This window comes from Clarias gariepinus, chromosome 20 (assembly GCF_024256425.1).
Source record: "Clarias gariepinus isolate MV-2021 ecotype Netherlands chromosome 20, CGAR_prim_01v2, whole genome shotgun sequence".
Lineage (NCBI taxonomy): Eukaryota > Metazoa > Chordata > Actinopteri > Siluriformes > Clariidae > Clarias > Clarias gariepinus.
In genome coordinates this window covers 3,145,905-3,169,066 of record NC_071119.1, presented here as the reverse complement: position 1 = coordinate 3,169,066, position 23,162 = coordinate 3,145,905, and the positions used below count along the sequence as shown (strand labels likewise).

Sequence of the window (23,162 nt, the reverse complement as noted above, 5' to 3'; positions counted from 1 at the left end):
ACAAGTGTTTTATTTCACGGATATCTCTTACAGTCGCCTTTACAGTCCTGAACCTTCTCACTCACATTATAGACTCTTCATAATATTATAGACTTCACTATATGCTTTCCCACACTGGAGACTCCTAATAGAAATGTCCCCCGAACCTCTCGTTATAAAATTACCAGGTTGCTTTGAAACCAGTTTCCATGCGGAAACTGGCACAGTCGTATAAACCCCATGATCAACCGAGAGCTTGGCAGCACCGCAGGACTTTAATGACCATTAGAACATTATTATTATTATTATTATTGTTGTTGTAAGAATAAATGTTGGACCTGTGGGGGAGAAAACAGCGTCGTATTTCTAATAAGCAGGTTTGCACATTCGGATCGGATAATGAGTCCATTATTTAGCGGCGTCTAAGTTATTGATTTGACTCGTGCCAGCATCGGGGCATCACGATGCATAAACACGTCTCCTGTATTCATATGCATCGATTCCGCAAACGCCGTCAGGAACAATAATCCGGGGGCCGCTATAAAACCAGGCGGCGTGTAAACACTCGCAAAGGAGGATTTGTGGCTTTTAAAAATGACAGACCCCACACACACACACACACACACACACACCGCATTAATTTCTTCTCATGCACATGCTTTCAGATTCACCTCCATCACTCAACTCATGCTGCGGTTCTCGGGGTTCTCTTTGAGACGGGTTAATGACGTTTAAGCGAACCACGGCGAGTGATTTTTTTTATGACATGTCACGAGCCGTCCTGCCTGCGGGAAGAAAAGCGTCTGCGAGGAGACGTTCAAAGCTTCAATCAAAGATTGGCCGGCTTTAAAATCGCAGTTTATATCTAATCATCATGCAGACACTTGTAGCGTTCGCAGGAGCCGCGCGGGTTTATACTTTAACTATGTCATATATCGTTTCTATAGCGACAGCTTGTTTAATGGAACTTGTGACACAGCAGGGGACATCGAAATCATGAATGAAAATGAAATTCCTTTTTTTTTTTTTTCAGTCTTACACATCCTGTCTTTTTTAAATTCGCACATCATGTTTATAATATTCCTGAGTGAAATATGTTAATCGGTGAGACCCTCCTACAGGATCACCTCAACTCAATCGAGCGGACATTTTATTTATTAAGAAAGCGGGGCGGGACATTAACGCACACAATTTAGTAATTCATGTAATGCAATATTATTTACTTTAAGTATCCCGGTCTATCTATATACTAAACTGAAACGTCTCGAAACCTCTAGCCACGCATACGGATGCGTCACACGAGAGACACTCTAAATATTTCCGCGATGTTTAACAGCTGACGTAAGAACGGGAGGAGAGAGAGAGCAGAGGTTTGCGTGGGCTTCTCAAACACAGGCTGGAATTTAGAGCTGCTGAAAAGCCGGATGACATTTAGGACGGAACTGACGGGGCGACGTGGACAAAGGACAATGAAAGAGAAGAAGAGAAAGACGATCTCATAGCACGGAGCGAGAGAGAGAAAGACAAAATCAGCAAACAAAGTCAAGGGCGTACATGTTCAGACATTAAACACTTATCTGAGTTTTTTTTCTCACACACACACCTATACACATTACTTTCTACCCTGCGTTGCTCTTTGAACTGCTCTTTGAAGTCTGCGCTTTGAAGCAGGACAAAAGTTTCCCCCCTTTACACCCGAACACCAAACAGCTCTCCCCGTCCTGTTCAAACACCACCAGGTTTATCAGCGCGTGTTCGCTAATCATCAACCATTCTGCGGAAATTCGTCCGTCACTGACAGCGTGAAATATATATATATTTTTTTTGCATAATGTCAGAATAAAGAAACATCATCCCCGCCGCATCATGCTGTTCAGGGTGCGAGCGAAGGAGTGAGGGTTTATCCCTTTCAGCGGACGCAGCTCACCGGTGTCGAGGTCCGAGGCCTGCAGCCGGGCCACCGGCGTGTGTGTCTCCGTGTTCTCGAACACGGTGATGGCGAGGGGGTCGGCGGCGAAGCGCGGAGCGTTATCGTTCACGTCGTCCACCGCGACCTCTACCTCAGACTCGCAGAACCGCCCTCCTCCGTCCAGCGCGCGCACCTTCATCCTGTGCAGCTTGTCCTCCTCATAGTCCAGTACACTGAAGGTCTTCAGGTCACCTTCAAAAAGACACACACACACACACACAGCAGGTTAGACTTCTCAAGCAGCACCTCAAACAATGGCTCCTCTGAGCTTTTAACTCACTCCATGAGTTCTCAGGAGGTTTTACGCTTTCCTCAGATGAACGGATAGCAGGGAATAAAGAAAATAAAGTGACGACGTAAAGCAGGACAGAAGGAGAAGAAAACTGGGGGAGAAGGAAGACGGAGAAGTGACTGAGGGAAAGAAAGACAAAAAAAAACACACAATGCAAGAAAGACAAGGTTAAAAAGTAAGAAAAAAATAGAAAGTTAATAAAAGACAGAGAAATGCCGGAACAAAAAGTAAAACACACAATAAAAGACAATCAATATATATATTTTTTTAAATATAAAAAATAAATGAAAAAACAAAAATGGTTGTAAAAGCATTTTAAAAGCCTAAAGACAAGAATTAAGGAACACAGAAAGAAAAGAAAAAAGGAAAGTCAAAAAGACAGAGAAAAAAAAGGAAAGTCAGGAAAGAAAAAAATCTTGACAGATGCTGAAAGATGAAAAAGAAAGAATGACATAAATAAAAGAAAAAGGGTAGTTAGGAAAAGATTGACAAATGACTGAGACACTGTATGTGTGTGTATGTGTGTGCGTGAGTGTGTGAATGTGTGTGAGAGACAGTATCTGTGCGTGCGTGAGAGACGGTGTGTGTATATTTGTGTGTGTGCGTGCATGTGTATACATGTGAGAGAGACTGTGTCTGTGTGTGTGTGTGTGTGTGTGTGTGGCTGTGATGTGAGAGACAGCGTGTGTGAATACATGTCAGACAACCTATATGAGTCTATATGGGTGTGTGATCGTGTATCTGTGTGTGTAACCGCGTTAATCTATAACAGTGAGACACTAAGGCCGAGTGTGAACTGCGCGGCCGGTGCTGAGCCGGCTGTGTCCTGTAGGGGGCAGTGTGGCTGTTCGGCTGGACGGAGAGAAGGACGAGGACACGTTTGCTCAGAGAAAGCTCTCACACCAGCAGAGGAAGAGAACAAACCCACACTGCTGCTCACGGCTAATGACTGTCAGATGATGAGAAAAGTAAATAATTAAAGGAGCGAGAGAGAGAGAAGGAGAGAGAGAGAGGGGGGGGGTTGACTGAGGGAAAGCGGAAACTGAGTAAGTGATTGAAAAAGAAAGAAGAAAGAAAAAGAATGAAAGAGCGAGCTGTTTTTAATCACCTCGCTTCAGGAAAAAAGAAAGAAAGAAAAGAAAGAAAAGAAGGAAGGAGAGCAGGAGAGAGAGAGAGAGAGAGAGAGAGAGAGAGCGCTTGGAGCCGTGTCTCTCTGCAGGACTCTTGGCATCGCGGAACTTCAACAAAGCGCCTTTTCTTTTCCTCCGCTGAACAAAAGCAGGGGGAAAAAATGAGGAGAAAACCCTGCAGATACGTTAATCCCACACCCAACAACAGCAGCGCTACTTCAGTCTGCCAACACACACACACACACACACACACACGCACATATGCACACACACACAGGCTTCTTGCTCGCAGCTGCCGACTAGCACCTTCACAATAGGCTTTGTGTTGTGGCGGCATGATGAGATGCTAACACACATGCTCACACACATATAGACATACACACACACACTGCTTGTCTTCTGGCTGTGTGTAATGTTTAATTCACAAAGACTTAGAGAGAAAGAGAGAGAGAGAGAGAGAGAGAGAGAGAGAAGTTAATAAGCGCCGTCAGACGACTAAACAGCCTCGTCTTTTTTCAATATTGCATCTTAAATTACTTGCAGGGCTGTGTGTGTGTGTGTGTGTGTGTGTGTGTGAAGCTATTGGGATTTTGCTTATGCAGGTATGCCATTTAGATTAAAAAATGGGACCCTCAAGATGTGTGTGTGTGTGTGTGTGTGTGTGTGTGTTTGTAGACAGCTTTGGGAGCACTGAGACTGTCAAAACAACGCCAGTTTTCATATGAGCCATGCCACCGATAGAGAACCGCGCATACACACATGCACTCACACACTCACACACACACACACACACACACACACACACACACACACACACACACACTATCTGTCTCTCTGTACCTGTCTCAGGATCGACGCTGAAGTGCTCGGCTCCGGCTCCTGAGAGCTGGTAGCTGATGTGAGCATTAGAGCGGATGTCTGCGTCCGTAGCAGAGACCTGGAGGACGTAACGCCCGGGTGCGGCGTCTTCCGGGACTCGCACCGAGTACAGAGACTGGAGACAGAGACGGGTAATGAGGACATTGTAGAACAAAAACAAACAATATATATATATATATATATATATATATATATATATATGTGGGTGGACAAAAGAAATAATAATATAGACGCAAGAAAACTGGAGCGAATTAGAGAAAGTGAGCGAGGGACCTGGAGACCGAGACAGAGAGGGTGTCGGATATTCGAAACAGTCCCACCGTGGAAGAAAACAAAAACAAATCAGGGAGCAATTCAAACACAATTGAGGCGTATTACGTCCTCGAAACGACTCTCGAAGCTCTCGGCCGCACAGAATGATGCTTTTTGTCTTTTAAACACGACGTTTCACACGAGTACCTTTCCAAAAAAATCACGGCTTAGTGAAACCAATGCTGCTTCCCTCAACCACTGTCTGGCAAAGACAAACTTACTCTTTATTTGTTTTACAAGTTATTAAACAAATTATTTGTTTAGCTTGTTTCGAATTGTAACAAAATCTAACAAAAAAAGCATGAGGTTGTATCGGGATATTTATAAAATCGTGATACTAACAGAATCACAATAAAAATCTAATGGGGAGCTAGGTATCAGGATAAAATCGCATCGGGCGTCCATGGTGATTTCTCTCCATAATTTTTACTAAGCGAAAATCTAAAAAATGTTTCCAATGGTTGTTAAATAAGTCATATTAAACCTGCATTACTTTTAAACGCAATACAACAATCGTTAATTAAATATGAGCGCTACCACATGAACTACTTTTGTTCTTCTTAATGCCATGAGACGCCCGGTCAACTCGACCACCCACGTGCACTCATCGCGATCTTACCTTCTCGCAAACAGGACTGTTGTCGTTGGCGTCCAACACTTTGACTTCCACCAGAGCCCGCGTGGTAAAGGTGCCGTCTGTTGCCGTGACGTTGAGGTGGTAATTGTCTGTCTCCTCCCTGTCCAGTGGCTTCCGCACCAAAACCTTCCACTCGCCCTGTGTGTGCTCTACACCAAACTGCCCCAGGGGGTCGCCACCTTCAAACAGCCACAGAGAACAAAGTCATTGGCACAGAGGTTTGACAGCAGTATGTAGGGTGTACATAAATATGGGGTCTTAGTCCGTTCAAATGGTTAGGGTTCGCCTTCACAGGGTGTTTACATTTTTAGAGTGAAAATGCTGGGCATTATATTGAACTGAGCCAATGGACAAAGCTGCAGTGCTGCGGAAACCGCCAACAAACACCTTTCTGTGTGATTTCTACACACCCAGGGCAAAAGCTGCTTGCTTATACTTCTCTGATCAATGAATTAAAGAGTTTTACAAGAACACAAGCTTTTCAGCCCTGCATTCACCTTAGATGACATTTTGTTTCTCTTTTCGGTTTGCACATTATGAAACCAAACCAAACAGCGAAAATACCAAAAATATCCGCCCTTGTTTAAAGTTGACAAATGGAACGACAGTTGCGAAAGTACCCTAACATGCCATTTTGCAAGCTTTATATTTCAATGTAATCCTGCATAAAAAACCATAACAAAGGGGTTAAGGTTGCCAAGGCACAAGCAGATGCTCATCACAACCTCGTTTCTAAGATCTCGGGATATTCGGCTTGGCAGAGTTTTTCACACAAGCTAATTAACACCAGAGCCTGCCCGTTTTCCCCAGCCAATTCCGAAGAGTTACTGGAATAATTACACATGCAGGGTTTTTTTTTTTACTGACCTAAATATTTAGGCTTGTAATCTGAAACTTGTTTACAGACTGAATGGGGAGAATATTTGAGCGAGCAGATGGTATCTTTATACTGGCTGGTTTAAGTGGCTCGGCAGTGATAAGCTGTTATTAGTGCAGGATAATTGAGTGCTTGTCGATTAGCCATAGTCAGAATTAGCAATTTCTTTAAGGTCTACATACAATTGGAAATGTTTGAATTTCACTTACATGTTTTAGTAGTTTACATACCTGTAATGAAGTACTCGACTTGCTTGTTGATATCCTCGAAGTCTGCGTCAGTTGTGCTGAGGATGGCAATCACTCCACCGGGAGGGTCGTCTTCACTCACTGTCCCTTTGTAGATCTCTGCCGTGAATCTGGGTGGGTTATCATTCACGTCGGCCACCGTTACCTCAACTTTGGTACTAGCAGTAAGTTGTACTTTATCTCCACGGTCTGTGGCCAGGACCGATATGGTGTACTTGTCTGTCTTCTCGCGGTCCAGCTCCTTCAGTGTGGTCACCCAGCCCGTTTCGCTGTTCACGCCAAACAGTTCTGCAATGTCCACAGCATCTTGGACAGGATCCAGGCTGTAGCTCACTTGCCCATTGGTGCTTGAGTCTAGATCCATCGCCTTCACCTGTAAAACTGAGGTGCCTCCTGGAAGATTCTCAACCACAACAGCTTTGTAAGGGTCTGACTCAAAGACGGGACTGTTATTATTTACATCCTTGACCTGGATGTTAACCTCGACAGAAGACATGACTTCACTGCCTTCATGCTCACTTTGTGCTTGGAGAGTGAATTGATACCACTTGGTGGCCTCATGGTCAAGTTTCTTTACCAGCTTCAGAGCTCCTGTGTCACGATCAATCTCAAAAACTTCATCTTTGTTACTCTCCAGGGTGTTACCTTTCACCATGGTGAAAATCACTGGCTGGTCACTTTCTGTTTGAATCACATCTATTTGTGAGCCGATAGGACGATCTTCTTCAATGGCAAACCTGTAATATGGTTCAACAAACTTTGGTACTTTGACCTCCGGGGCAAGAACTCTAACATAGACTGGGACTACAGAAGATCTTGAAGGGTTACCACCATCCTTTGCACGCACAAAGAAGGCATAGAGCTCATTTTCTAATCCGATGAGACTCTCTTTAGTCACAACGACCCCACTGAGTGGGTGTATCTCAAAGTTCTCAGATACGTTATCTGTCTCTGCTTCGATAGTGTAGGTTATGTCTGCATTGCTGCCTTCATCCATGTCAGAAGCTGCAATTTTAACCACCGTCGTTCCTCGAGGAACATCTGACCCTATGTTGACCTTGTATTCTGCAGCTCTAAACTGTGGGGAATTATCGTTAACATCTGTTAGGATCACACTGATGGTGCAGAATCCCACTCTACCACCACCATCTTTTGCCATCAATGAGACTTGAATGATTTTCTCCAAAGCATTCTCACGATCGAGGCTTTCCAAAGTGAAAATTTCACCATCTTCATTTACAGAAAATTTATCTTTAGCGACATCGTTGACTATGTGGTATGTGATTTGCCCATATAAGCCTGCATCTTCATCCGACGCCGGAGCCTCTGCCACTAATGTTCCTACTGCAGAGTTTTCTAGAAGCTCTACTATGTAGTCAACTTGAGGGAAGGAAGGACTGTGGAAGTTTGCACCCTTTACAGTGATTTTTACAATTGCAGAGTTCCTGAATACACCATCAGACACAGAAATGTTAAGGTTATATAAGGGCTTCATGTGTGGCTTCCTGTGGTTGGAAATCACAACAGCTCCAGATATTTTGTCGATAACAAAGTTCTGCTCTTCATTTCCCGACAAGATCGAAAACTCGAGTTTCGCACTATCAGAGCTGTCGGCGTCCGATGCCTGAACCTGCGTCACGAAATGACCACGTGGAGCCAGCTCACTGACTGCTGCTTCATAAACCTTCTGTGAGAACACAGGAGCATTGTCATTAAGATCTATAACCTCAATCGTCACAATGACTTCGCTGGAAAGCGCCGGAACTCCTCTGTCGACGGCTCGGACTGTTAGCTTATGTTGCGTCTTCTCCTCATGGTCTAGCATACGTGCTGTCCAGATCGTACCGGTGTCTCGATCGATAGTGAAATATTCAGAGATTTTATCGTCGTTGGCTATTTGGTAGGACAGAAGTTTATTGTTACCCGTGTCTGCATCCATAGCAGATATCTGTACTACAGCAGTGCCGATGACAGATGCTTCAGAAAGGCTTGCGTTATAAGACTTGGAAAGGAACACAGGTGGGTTGTCATTCACATCCTCTAAAATTATGTCAAGAAACACGTCAGCTCTAGCACCAGTCAGTGAATCCGTGGCTCTGACACATAGCTTGTAAGCAGGGTGTGTCTCAAAATCAAGTGGCTGTACCACTTGAATAACACCTGTGTTGAAATTGATGTAGAACTGATTATAAGGATCACCCTCTGTGATGGTGTATACTACCTTTGGCCCTTCTGAATTACTAGCCTGTATATGGATAATAGGAACATGCAGCTGTACGTTCTCAGGGATCTCTAGACTGTAAAAAGGCTTTTCAAACACTGGTATGGCTTTATCCACTACAGTTATACGAATTTCGACAGTTGCTGACAATGGTGGTTCCCCGGCATCTGTAGCCACAACCATGACTATAAACTCTGTCTCCAAGGAGTCTATCTCAAATGACTTTTTCAGTGAAAGTTCACCACTTGAGCTTATCTGGATATATTCGTTTAGTTCCTGTAGATGATACCTTATGTCAGCATTATTCTCCGCATCCGAATCCATGGCGGTCACTTGTCTAATGACTTGGCCCTCCTCGGTGTCCTTCTGAATCAGTGCATGGTAAGGCAGGTTGACAAACATGGGTGGATTGTCGTTGATGTCCTCGATGTTTACTGTTATAAGAATGTGAGCCATGTCAGATGATTTGTCCTCTCTAGTTACTTCTACAACAATGTCGTAAGCATCCTGTTCCTCACGGTCAAAAGGTATGCCAGTTGTGGAAAGAACCCCAGAAGTACGGCTGATCTCGAATCTTTTATCTGGGTTCAAAATGGTGTAAAATAGTGGCTCGTTCACTTGGTTTCCCACGGCGGCAATGACTGCCAGCGTTTTCTTTTCCGAGGAGTTCTCCTGTACAAAAGCCTTGTAGGAGTTTTGAGTGAACTTCAGACCACTTGCTTTATTCTCTCGAATGCTGATTTTGACTGAAGTAGTTTTGGAAAACCTGCCATCAGACACCCTAGCCTTCAGCTCATACCTGCTTCTCAGTTGAGTAACATTTTGAATAGTAATAACCCCTGTGAGTGAGTCTATTTTGAACTTGTCTCCAATATTACCGTCTGCAATCGAATAGAGTAGTCTAGAGTTTGGTCCCGAGTCAGCATCCGTCGCATTTACTATAATGACTTTCACGCCTTTGTAAGTTGGCATGAGAACTGTCGCCTCATACATGTCCTGGCTAAACTGTGGCGGACAATCGTTGACATCTATGACTTGAATGGTCACGTTAGCAGCCTTGGCTGCGAAGTGACGTGGAATTCCCATGTCATGTACTTGAACTGTGAACCGGAAAACAGATTTTTGTTCATAATCCAACTCGGTTGTAGTTCTTATGGCTCCAGTGCTAGAATCAATGGCAAAGTAGTTGTGGGCAAATGGCTCCACAATCTGGTAGACCAGCCTAGCGTTTGCGTCACGGTCTACGTCGAGAGCACGGATGACTAAAGGAGTGCTATCCTTGGTCAGGACAACAGTTTTCACAGGTGATGACTCACTAACTACACCCGTAAACTCCTCCTGGATAAAAACTGGAACGTTATCGTTTTCATCCTTTAGGTGGATCGTAAGTGTAATGTTGCTAGCTTGGCCAGCCATGTTGGAACCCTGAATGGTTAGTGTGTATGATGGAATAGTTTCATAATCCAGAGCCTTTTGAGTCACAACAACTCCAGAGTTGGGGTTAATGTCAAACGATTCGTTCACGTTGCCTTCCTTGATCTGGTAGAAGACGGACGATTGGCTGGTGGCTGTAACCAAACTTACAAAAGTTCCAGGAAGTGCAGTTTCACTGATCTCTGCAGAAAACTCTTTATCTGTAAATTTAGGTACGGCGTTATCCGAGACTGTAACAATGACATCAACGGTCGCTGAAGCGCTCAGAGGCGGAGTTCCTCTATCTGTAGCTTTCACTGTCAGCTCGAAGTGATTGTTGTTGCTTCGGTCCAGCTCTTTTGCCACAGTGATGGTGCCGAGGACCGGATCGATTGCAAAGGAATTAGCCACATTTCCTGCAAAAGAGGCAATAAAACAAACAAAAAACATATTACCATGCTTGGCTAAAGTACTGATTTATTAAATTCTTTCATGCAACAAAACTGTACTTCAACATCTTTTCTGACCAAAATATTTAAACAAATTCTTTGAGAATATTAATGAGATGTCATGATCTAACTCTCGTTACAATCATCTTGGTTCTTTTTTATCAGTAATTATTGTTCCACAGAATATGACTGAGGTGACGTTTTTTACTAAAACTTCAGCTGATTACATCATCTGCTAGGTCTTTTTTTTTGTCAGGTGATACCTAATATGTTACTTGTGCTGTCCAACTTTTTTATTTATTTATTTTTTTAATGAGAACAGATTCTGACCTCCATTACTAAATAAAAAAAAAAACAGAAGTGTGTGGTCTAGGGGTAGTGCTGACTGTCTGGACTTTACACTCCAGTTAGATCAAGTCATGCAAGACGCTTCAAGAAATGTGCGTTCTCAGGATAGCACTTTGTGTCAGAGAAACATCCCCACGCTGCTGTCCAAACACTGGCTATTTATTAAGACAACAATAATAGGAAATGAAAAAGAGAGGAATCCACCAGCCTACTGCATGCTTCACAATCCTATTCAATTTGTCTATGTCATTTTTTTCTTCCTTTTTATCCTTCGTTCTATGGCCGTTCTGCTCTCTCCCTTCCCGCCTCTTTGTTCGCCGCACACACCCCCCTCCCCTCTCTACGTGACGTCTTCTCTTTTTCAAACGTGCCATTCATGATTGAGAGGTTGGTGGGATGGAGACCACTGGACAGGACACATAAACTCTCTGACTTTCATCTCTCGCTGGTTCCCTGCTTTTTTTTACGGGATAGAGACACAAGGGAAAATGTAGGAGCTCCTGACATGACAGGAATGCTCTGCCTACCGCTTGGGGTCTGTCAAAGCACGTCACCTCATGCTCTCCGAACCTTTACATGTGTCGTCGCGCTTTGCAGACGAAATTTAAAGGCCATAAACATGAGCGGGCAGGACGTAAACTTGGACGTTCTCTTCGAGAGCATTTCGAATGATACCGCCTGTTTCAGGGTGTACAGCATTAATCCCTCACTACCTGGAAGACGCGTATGATGAAAACCAGGATTTTTTCCATTGCAACTGCAACAGCAACAGTCACATAACATAAAAGAGAAATAATGCTCTCGCAGATAAAAGGGTTCCACGATACGTTCTTCAAAACCACTTGGAAGGCATTTGGGATATTTTTTGACTACAATTTATGAACTGCTATAAAATAAATTTTGGGTCTTACTTATCCTTGACAGTAACCCTGACAGTAGTCAATGTTATATAGTATTATTGCCCTTGTTGTAATTCAATATCATTTCCACAGCAACGGCCATCCTTCCAAGTACAGAAAATCGCACCCAAAACAAAAATTGTGTACGCAGACCAGGGTTTCCGCTATGACTGTTTCTTGCTTGTCTGTTGTTCAGAAATTATTTAATAAGAGTATTTAATAAGAAGTAACCGTTTGGGAAACGTTACTTTTAAATGTGGGCTGTTTTTTTCTCTCCTCTTGATTATTTTGCGGCACTGTGTTAATTTAATTCTACAAAGAGAAGCAGGTACGGCACAATAAAAGAGCACCCCCTTTTGGGGAGTAGTAAGTATTACGCTCTTTTGCAGTTAAAGCTACGTTTTATGTAAGGGTTACGACAAAACATTTTGACTAGGACCAGGACTTTTTTCTGTTTTAATCTAACCTGTCCAAATCCGGATATTACCGGCAAATAAAAACTCTGATTTACAATTAGCGACTGATATAAAGTCGTTCTTGGATTTAAACTGATCCATTCAGTACATTTTAGTTCTTTTTGGCTCTTATTATTTCCTTGTTCTACAGCTGGGCAAAGTGGCCTAAGAGAAATAGCTGCATCGTCTCGATTCCTTTGGATTTAATTTTATTTTATTAACTTTAATCTCCATGGGAGCTATTGTTATATTGTTCTTAAGGTTATGTCTTAAACCTCAGCAATAAAGGAAGACTCGCTCTGGGAGCTTGGGGTGCCTGCTGGTCCCCTGAATATGGTTAAAGGTTTCACAGAAGGTCAGGAATACAAACTCGAATTCTGATAATCTTTATTACTTCTAACAAATGCTTTACATGCCGCAAATCTACAAATTTTATCTTTCTTCATTGGCTACTTACCTTCCTACTATTTGTGAAGGTCTATATAGAATAATAAAAATAATAATATTAATAATAAAAACTGTAATCAAGTCGACTTAAACTGACACTCGCTTAGAAAAATTCACCTGATTCGATACTGTAGATGATCTCAGCGTTTTGTCCTTTGTCCTTGTCCAAGGCGGTGACCTGCAGCACGGACGATCCGACAGCGGCCGACTCAAACACGCGTCCCATGTACGGCGCTCCCAAAAACCACGGCGCATTGTCATTAGCGTCCTCCACTCTGACGATCACTCGGACAAGGTTCCGCTTGACCGGAATGTCCTGGTCTCGCACCTTAGGAGAAGCGTAAACAGGAGAGGTTAAAACAGTCCTGCCGGGGTCCTTGATAATCAATTTAACTCATTATATATATAAGACTTTGTGTAGAAAACAAAAAAACTAGCTCTTTTCCCATTTCATCGAACACTCCCGAGAATATCAATAAGATGTTTTTTTTTTTTCCTGACGAACAAACCCAGAACGAACATCAGGTGAGGTGATGCACGAGCGACTCGACATCTCAAACAGCAGTGAGCAATCAATTCGACTAAATAAACAGCGCCGCACACAAATACAAGAAACAAATTGAACTAATTAAGAACAAACCGAATCAATCAGAACTCCTGGACCACAAAGTGTCTGTGAGTTCATTTCAGCGTAATAGCCTCATACGTCGCGAATTAAACCCTCTGCAATAATGCTGAGAAAAAAGCTCATATTTCATGATTAAAAACATTCGCAACGTCGGCAACTCTTAGCACCACAGTATTCATTTAAAAAATAAATTAAATGCCCAAAATGTTTCTCATCTTTGCAAACACACACTCACTCGCACACACACACACACACACAGATAGACAATCTCGTACCATGACTGTGAGTGTGTGCTGGCGCATGGCCTCGTGGTCGAGCGCCTCAGCTGTGTACAGCGCTCCGGTTCCCGGGTCCAGGCGAAACTTGCGCAGGCTGAACGGGTCGGTGCTGCTCAGCAGCGTAAACGTCAGTTTGTTCTTCTCGTCCTGATCGGTGGCGCTCAGGCGCAGCACCTCGGTATCGGGCGCTACGTCCTCTGGCACATTCACTTCGTACCGCGGCTGGGAAAACTGAGGCCGGTGGTTGTTGGTGTCGATCACTTTGATGAGAACCTTGTAGGGGGGAAAAAAACAGAAGAAGAAGATTCAGTGCATCTTACTCACATGCTAATTTTGTACAATTTCTTGCTAGTGGTCTTCAAGGTGAAATTCTTAGATTCTAGTTTCAGAATCATCGATTAAACACTTTTATAATATTCATAATATGAATATATGTACCATATTTAATTTTAATGAAAACACAAAAGTATATTGTTACGATGATATAATAACAGCGTTTATCAAAACGTGCCCTCTGGTGGGTCATGAAGGTACTGCAGATGGGAAGCGAGAGGACATTTATAATGAATAAATAAATTAATTTTTTACTTTTAAATTAAGATTTTTTTTTACATCAATCCATTTCTGCTAGCTACACAAAAAGTGTATTGTTATTATAATATAATGCTGTTCAACAACGCTTCCCAAACTGTGAGCTGCGGCCCTCTGGTGGGTCGTGAAGGTACTGCGGGCAGGCAGTGAGAGGACCATTATAATAAATAAACTGATAAATAAAACAATAAAAAAATACCATGAACTATTTATGGTTAAATATTTTTAAAAGTATCTTAAAAAAACAAAGCTGTATGACTAATTGATGTGAAGAAATGTTCTTCAATTATCGTGTGTTGATTAGAGTTGTAAAAAAAAAAAACTTTACGCTAGTTATTAGCTAGTGTCTAACTGAAAACCTGGATGACTCAACATTGTGTAGCTACTCTGCAACTGTTAGCATAGACGTTAATTATTTTCATTCTGATTAGCCTTCGTGTTTTGTTTCGAGATAAGTTTGTTCACTTTAAATGCAAATCACCAAACGAGCAACAAATCTAGTGCGCATTAACACTCGGACCCGACCGATGAGATTTTAATAACCGTCACGCAAATGAAACTCGGCGTGATATTTAGTTCGTATCTTTCAGCCTTGAAAACAGAAAGCGCAATTATCCCTTGCTAATCAGACTCAAGCAATTAGATTTTTTTTGTTGTTGTTGTTGTCGTTGTTATTTTAGCACTGCTGCTTAGCCAAGCGAATAAATGCTTGATATTTCGAATCCAATCTAACCCAGAGATGAGCACCGGGTGGGCGGCGTTGTTAAAATGTTACGGATTGACATCTTCTTTCTCTAAATACCAAAAGTCGCTCGCCACGATAATGTAAAAGCCTGCGTTTCATTAACGGTTATAAAACAGCCGAACAGAGTTAAATGTCAAAGCGGGGACTGCGGGGTAATTATCTGGGCGCCGGCGGCTTAACCTGGTCACGGAAACCCCCGACACAAAACAAAAAGCAGGCACGTGCGCGGCACACCAACACTCGGCCTCAGACACGATACCGATATTCTTAACTTTGATGTAGAAATAAGATGACTGGATGGATATTGGCGGAGACGCTAGCTGGGATAAAAGGCTAGCGTGGAGAAAGTAGCGCAGCGGAAAAGTCCTTTATTAGACTGTGAGGGAGAATTATATGAATGCAGGGGCATGAAAGAAATGCTAAAGCGTGTGAGACTCAAGAGAAAGAGTGTGTGTATATCTGTGTGTGTGTGTGTGTGCGCGCGCGTGTGTTAGTAGATTTGTGGAAGGAAAAAACTAGCATCCCGGAAGAGCTGGCCCGTTTCTGGACACAAAACGCCCCTCCCTCGTTCACTCGAATCAGCTCCGAGGGGCTGAACAACATGCCGTCAGGAAATACAGCCACACACACACACACACACACACACACACACACACACAGACAAACAGGCTGCCATATTGGATCCCGCGCTCTTAATAAGGGAAGCCTATATTAGCTGACTGGATGTGATGACAGCAGATAAAAAGAGCTTGGCAGTGGAGAGAGAGAGAGAGAGAGAGAGAGAGAGAGAGAGACTGGGGAAGAAATAAAGTAGGGAGAGAGAGAGATGTGAGAATGGAAAATGGAAGAGTTATAGAGTGAGACGGACAAAAGAGAGAGAGAGAGAGAGAGAGAGAGATGAGGGGGAGGGTGGAGAAATTTGTCTGGCTGCTCTCCTGTCTGTGAGGTGCCCACAGTGGAATGCAGCTGTGTGTGTGTGTGTGTGTGTGTGTGTGTGTGTGTGTGTGTGTGTGTGAGAGAGAGAGAGAGAGAGAGAGAGAGAATCTGTTCAGCCCTGAGGACGACCATACTGGATACAGAAAAAGAAATCCCTCCAGGGTACACACACACACACACACACACACACACTAACCTCATAACCTCAGCATTAAAGAAAAACTGCAACGTTTTTCAACATTACATTTGTTGGGTGTATCTGTATTGTGTGTGTGTGTGTGTGTGTGTGTGTGTGTGTGTGTCTGTGTGTGTGAAAGAGAGATTACCAAATATCGACATGTTTTTCCCTGCGCTGAGAAAACAACACGAAGCCCGTTTACATCAAACTCGGTTTTAAGTTGCGAGTACAACAACACTGCTCCTTTTGCAAAGCGAGACTGAGGGCAGCTGTTGATCTTCTTCAAAAACCATAATAATATTTGGATAAGTTGGACAGCGATGTTGTAGGGATTTTCCTGAGCGAAACGCTAAAAAACAGCTTGTTTCTGGCTCACACGGTTAAGAAGATGTGATTGTGTACAGTGTGGACGTCGAGGGGGTGTGGCTTTGTGATGCCCCTCCCCCTGCTTGAGAAACTCACAGGCACAGAGAATATACAGTAGCTAGATATGTCGTAATTTCAAAGCCAACAGCACTCTTGTGGCACCTCCACATTCCGCCTTCAATTTCTGTCTCAGGTCTGTGTGCATGGAGTTTGCATGATCTCCTCAAGCTTGGTGGGTTCCCTCTGGGTACTCCGGGTTTTCTCCCACAGTCCAAAGACATGTAGGTTACGTTAATTGGTGTTCGCAAATTGGCCGTAGATGGATTGCCACCCTGTCCAGAGTGTACCCTGCCTTATGCGCTAAGTCCCCTGGAATAGGCTCCAGGCCCCTGCGACCCTGAATACAGGATTAAGGGGTACAGATGATGAGTGGGTGAGTGAGCGTGATGTAAGCAAAGAAACTAGAACAGTGTTGTGTATTTTAAATTATATTGCCCCTGTAACTTCCATTACACTTTATGTCTTTATGTCCCTGGATACTTAAAATAGAATCGTAGAAGATATATTCCGCTCCTGCTTTCATCCCCCACTGGAAGAAAAATGGCATTAAATTGATCGTAATCCGCTGGCTGTCCCAGATGCTCTGCTTTACCCATAAGAAGAAAAAAAAATGACAAAGAGGACAAAAACAATGAAATCAGGGCAGCGCTGAGATTCCGCGTTACCACAGGCAGAACGTATAATCCTGATTCAGACGAGAAACAACAGAGTCAGTGTGAGACGGCGAACATGGATTTGGAGCAGAAGACGTGTTTACCGCTGGGGCGAACAAAACGTGTTAGACACACCAAAGGCTCATAGTGCATTCTGACTTTAATCTGCTTATCTCGCTCTGTTTTTTTTTTTTTTTTTTTTTAAGAAAGTATTCAAAGCGCATGATGTGAGATTTAGAGCATGAGGACTTGTCTCTTAATCCTCCAGGTTCGACTTGTCGTGTAGAACAGAAACCACCATGAGGCAAGAATTGGTAAGGAGTGGTAAAGGGGTAGTGAAGTTGGGAGATAAGATGGTATTGGGTGTGGTGTGAAGAGTAAGATGAGATGTTATGGTGAACTGGTATGTTTAGATGGTGTCCTCCCCACTCTCATTGATCACTCAGGTTTGTTGACGGTGAGGTGATTGGTTGCTTTACATCTCAGGGAGACCTCGTGTCTGTGTTTCCTTCTGGCTCTCCCTTTTAGTTATGATGTCATAGTTAGTCCTACCGGAGTCCCTGATTGCACTCTGCATTAAATATACATTCACTTTATAGATTGTTTGACTGTGACCAGATCAAACTGTTATCTCTCCTTCTGTTCTGCTCTCTCCTCTTCTCTTTCTTATTCTCTCCATGTCTCCCTGTCGAGCTATACATGTCACTCCTGAGCTGCCAGTGATCCAGACCCCCTCTCCCCCCCTGAAGCTGTCTGACTTGTCCTGGTGTTTCACTTCTGGTTGGAGATCTCGTCGCTTGGATGCCCCGCGTGGTCTGCCTGGGATGTGTGTGGTGACTGGGGACGCTTCCACTTTTCCACAAAGACGGTCCTGTCCTCGGCTGATGCAGACAGCTGTTCTCTGAGGAACTGTGACTGCAGTCGCTCGATAGTTCTGAACTGGAGTTTTCTACAGTCTACCTGAGCTTCCAAGAACAAACTGGACTCCATATTAACTTCAACACAACTTCTGCTATACTGAACTTTCAGTCTCACACAGTATGACTGCAGATCAATTCCTGCTTTACATTTCACCCAGATGAGAATGGGTTCCCTTTTGATTCCTTTCAAGGTTTCCTTGGTTAAAACAGGTTCCTTTCAAGGTTTCTTCATATTACCATCTCAGGGAGTTTTTCCTTGCCACTGTCGCCGTCGTCCTCGACTTGCTCATCATAGATGGTCTTATCATTTTGATTCATACACATTCATATTCCAAACAAACGTAAATAATTATTTTAAGTGTGTAAAGCTGCTTTGCGACAATGTCAAGTACATATATAAATGAAATTTAATTAAATTCCTGGGCGTTGTGAAGTGGGAGGTGAGATGTTAGTGGGTGTGGTGGAGAGCAAGGTGAGACTTTACTCGGCATGGTGGAGAGCAAGGTGAGACTTTACGCGGCATAGTGGAGTGGGAGGTGAGATGTTACTCGCGTGGTGGATGAGATGTGATTGGGGTGTTGTGAAGACGAAGGTGAAACATACTATACAACTATTGTCTGTAATATTTTTATTTTATTAACAGTTGCCTTGCTTCAGTAAAATGCCAGTTAATTCATTCCAAATTCCACAAACTCCTTCAGATTCTATTTCAAACCGTTAAATCACCAAACGTGGCGAACCACGGCATTACTTTATTTTGCAATATTTTATTAACAGCTATATTATGTACATATAATAAAATTATGTTGTCGTATGTATATTCTAATTCAATAAACAGTTCTAATCAAACTTTTATTTCCTCGGGTGTTTGCAGCTCCTTATTACCCCAAGCGCAAATATTTGCGATACACACCTGCCGAGCAGCTCGGGAGATATCAGGAAGTGTTGACAGCGCTGTGCCGGCGAGCATAAAGCACACTAATAGTCTCGAGTGTTGAAAAGCTAACAGGTGACTGGGGAAAAAAATGACCACAAGCCATCACACACACACCTCTCAATCAATATAGGAACGATGGTGTGACGCCAACTTCCTGCCGCTACATCAGCGTGATGCGGATATGAGCGCGTGCTGACGTTAAGGTGTCATATGGTCCGGCTTTTTAAACAAAACGTGACACTTGATGTTGTGCTTTATATACAAACAAACACCCGTGTCATGAGATAATTATTGCACAGTTTGCACTGGAAGGAATATCCGTGGAGGACGTAAGGAGAACTACTCAGAGTTTCTGGAAGACTTTTTAAAAAGTGTTTGGAAAAGTGGTAGAATGTTTTTTGCAAACTTGTTTGGAAATAATAGATTTGATTTTCATGAAATATTGGGAATGCAGGGAATGTTCAGAGAAAATAGGTGCTTGTGGATATAAAGGTTAATAATGCAAAGAGAACATAATTGGAAACACTTGGGAATTTTTAGGAATGATTTTGGAGAACCTAAGGAACACAAAAGGCAAAAATTGGGAAATCAAAGAACAAATACTGAAAGTTTGAAATACACTTAAAGAAGTTCTGTGGAATATTATGTGATTTTGGGAATATATACGAGATGTTTGTGGAATACTGCATGTCTTATTAAGGAAGGTTTAAAAATGGTTCTGGAAAACTGAGCATTGTTCATGGAACATCTGGGAATAAATAACATGTGGAAAAGGTTTTAGAAATATTCATGGGACATTTCTGGAATATTTCCGGAATGTTGCATGTATCGCTAAGAAACGTTTAAAGAGTGATATTAAAATTTTAGAAACTGAAACTGAACGTTGCTCGAGGAACATTTGAGCAACAATTCAGAATGTTAAATGTATTATTAGTGAATGTTCATGGAAAAATGGAAGACAAAACTGAATTGCTTGAGGAGCGGATATAGTGGAGCAAAACGGATAACCTGTGAGAATTTTGGGAGACATTTGTTGAATATTACAAAAATGTCGAAACATGACTTGAATATTCAAAAATTTTAGCACATGTTTAGGAAGTGTTTTTGTAGAAGTGTTAGAAACATTTGGGAATGTTAAGGGGAAATATTAGGAGAAACATTTGGGAAACATCTGGGTGATAAATTGAGAAATATTTGAATAATCAGGAACCAAATTTCAGGGAAGTTAAGATCATGGGATGATACCGTGTCATGACAGTTCTCGGGAAATTAGGTCTCTTTGGCATCTTTTGGAGAAAGTGGAATTTAGACACAAAGCTGGAGGAGCAGAGGACACGGTCTTATACAAGCAAGCGGCGGGACAGCTAAAGTCCTCCCGCTGTGTGTTTGTGTGTGTGTGATGACTGTAACTGATTTGGGGTGAAGGCTCAGAGTCTCCAACAATGCCTTTCAGATTAGCACACTGGCACAGAGGAGATGCACTATTAGACTGCAGTGATGGGGCTAAATGTGCTATGTCACCACCCCTGCGTGTGTGTCTGTGTGTGTGTGTGTCAGTCTGAATCTTCCCTGATGACTTAAAGCTTGCTACTTCTTTCTCCACCATGGCTCTCAAAGCAAAATACAAAACAGAAAGCACTTCTTTTGCCAGCTGGCGCTCTTCAGTTTCTCCAAAGGAAGAAGCGAGATAAATCAAAAGACTAAAAAGAGGTACACTGACAGAGTAGTGAAGGAGAATGAGTGAGAGAGAGAGAAGTTATTGGAGCAGAGATCCAGATATCCTCCTCAGAAGCTTAAAGTATGAGACAACGGAAGATTCCAGAAGCTATGGCCAAAAGGAAAAAAAAAGAACCTCAGCCTTTAACGTTAGGAAGAAAACCTTTGGAGAACATCTGGGAAATGTTAGAGAAATTTTAGGGATTTCAACATCTGGTTTTGGGAAACAAATCTGGTTTACGGAGACGTTAATGAAACATTTACGGTGAGTTAAGAGAACCTTAGAAAGATGATAGTGTTCCTAGAGGAGGTTAGAAGAACGATTGAGGAATTTTTCTGAGAAGGATGGTGATGATTGGAGAACTTTAAAAGAACGAAGGAAATGTTAAACAAATTTCTTAGATCATTCCAATTAAGAGACATTTAAGGACAAAACGATTTGAAAAACACACTGATTATCATTTCAAAAAGCACAGAATAATACTTGAGAAACGTTTTTCCTTTTTTTTTAGGAACGTTGAGAGAATGATGCAGGAATGTTTTCGAAAACCTTAGAAGGTAGGGTTATATTTAAGAAAATTTTGGGTCTGTTTATGAAACAGGAACATCTGGTGAATGGAGCGAGGGATGACTGAGAAGATTTTGGACTACAGTGTACAGACTGTTTGGGGGAAATTTGGGGAACAAATCTGAAATGTTTTGGGAACGTTTGCGGAATATTGTAAGAAATGTTTTTTTTTTATTCAATAACCTGTAAAGAATGCGGCAGATCTTCAAAAACTAATGGATGAATGATTTTTATCAAATTGACGAAAGAAATTGGACAAAATTAAAAGGACAGCTTGGGAATGTCTGGGGAACATTAGGAGAATGCCAGGAAAACAGTTTTTTTTTAGGGGGGGTAATTAGAAACAAGTTCTGGTATGTGTGAGGGAATTTCTTTAGAAATATGCGAGGAGAACATTTGGGAAGTTATGCAAGAACATTGTGAGAGCGATTAAGTTTTTTTTAGGCGACTGAATCGTGAACGTTTGTGCAGATTTTCGGGAATGTTAGGAGAACATTTGGAAAGCATATTCCACTCTGCTGAAGCTAGTCTAATCCTGGCTTCCGGCCTGATCCGGGTGGCTATGTGAGGAATTTCTGAGCTCTGGAATCACCTGACCACCGTCTGCTTCTTCACACTCTGCTAAAGTCTCGGCACACACACAGACTGATTTCGAAGAATGCAGTCTGTCTCACAACACCGCTCCAACACAAACACACATTCACAGAGCCTCTCCCTCTCCGTAAACACTACTTTTCCTCACCTGTGTGCTCACTGTGTTCGTCCCGTCAGTAGCCTCGAGCGTCAGGTTGTAGCTCGATTTCTGTTCGGCGTCCAGAGGTCGCGCCACCATCAGCGTCCCGCTCGCTTTTCCCACGTCGAAACGGCTGTCCGAGTTCCCGCCTTTTGCGAAAAAAAAAAAATAGTAATAAATAAAACACACACAAGATCAGAAGCTTCAAACTTTAGAACTTCCTACAAGACTTCCTTATTACACCCTTATTAAGAAATGTGAACTCGTATCCATGCACAGAATCTGTGTGTGTCCCTTTTTTTTTTTTTCTTTTTTTTTGTAATATACAGCATGGCATGAGAACATACTGGCGTGATTTTTCAGACCACACTCGTCTTTCCTCGAAGCCTGGCGCTGATAAAATCCTAGTGAACTCGCACAGCATCCGAGCGCTGCCTTCTAATTAAACGTTCAAAGAGCTACGGTAATTAGAAAAAACTCCGCGCACAGGATTTGCCTCCTAAAGATCACTGATAACAAACACATTAGAGAATCACAACGAGACTGCGAAGGGCTCTGGGAAAAGGCAGTTTATTCCGGACCCCGATTAAACCCCGGATTTTGACAGAGATTGATTTTCTACGGGGAATTTCCCCCGGTTTAGTTGCGCTGATGAGTGATGACCACGGAATGGGAATGAGATTTATGGGAAACAAAATGCTTTACACTTTATAAATAGAAATATGAAGTAAAAAAAACAAACAAACATGAGATGAGCTCGCGAATTTTGCAATGAAAACACTTTGGTAGCGCATTTTTACTCAGGCTTAGTAAACAGTAGCATAACCAAAAGATACATGTGCTATTAGTTTTCAGTTTTTATTCATATTCGTACGACACAAACACTTCCAAAATCTTAAATCCTTCCTTTTTACCTTAAACGCTAGCAAAGCTACCCATTTTCATCCAGATTATCATGCTAGCTTGATGAAAAATCTTATTTACTTATTATTTTTTTATCTTATTTACTAATTATTCTTATTTTATTAAATTACTATATATTTTTTCTATTTATATAAGTAGTTTGGAACTTGCTAAAGAATAATAACTCTGCTAAATTTATAACTAGCTAGCTTTATTAGCAGGCTAACCTCCTGCAAGTGGGATTACAAAAACTATTACATATTCATGACTTTCTAAAAAAAAAAAAATAACAATGCACAAAAAAGCATCATATATTCACTCTTGCTTAAATAAAGAGCAAGTTAAAAGCTACTAAAAATACTGCTAGTTCTCATAAACGTTATCTCAACAACGAG

At 42.3% G+C, this 23,162-nt stretch overlaps 1 protein-coding gene across 1 annotated transcript in view; it reads right to left on the bottom strand.

Moving 5' to 3' along the window:
* fat1a (FAT atypical cadherin 1a) overlaps positions 1–23,162 on the bottom strand; it is a 75,666-nt gene that overhangs the window by 12,396 nt on the left and 40,108 nt on the right. Inside the window, exons 7-13 of the mRNA XM_053480303.1 lie at positions 21,874–22,013; positions 13,459–13,734; positions 12,673–12,883; positions 6,306–10,373; positions 5,181–5,377; positions 4,211–4,364; positions 1,907–2,140 (exon numbers count right to left, since the gene is read on the bottom strand). Of these exons, the coding sequence (XP_053336278.1) occupies positions 1,907–2,140; positions 4,211–4,364; positions 5,181–5,377; positions 6,306–10,373; positions 12,673–12,883; positions 13,459–13,734; positions 21,874–22,013 (5,280 nt within the window). The remainder of the gene's footprint in view (positions 1–1,906; positions 2,141–4,210; positions 4,365–5,180; positions 5,378–6,305; positions 10,374–12,672; positions 12,884–13,458; positions 13,735–21,873; positions 22,014–23,162) is intronic.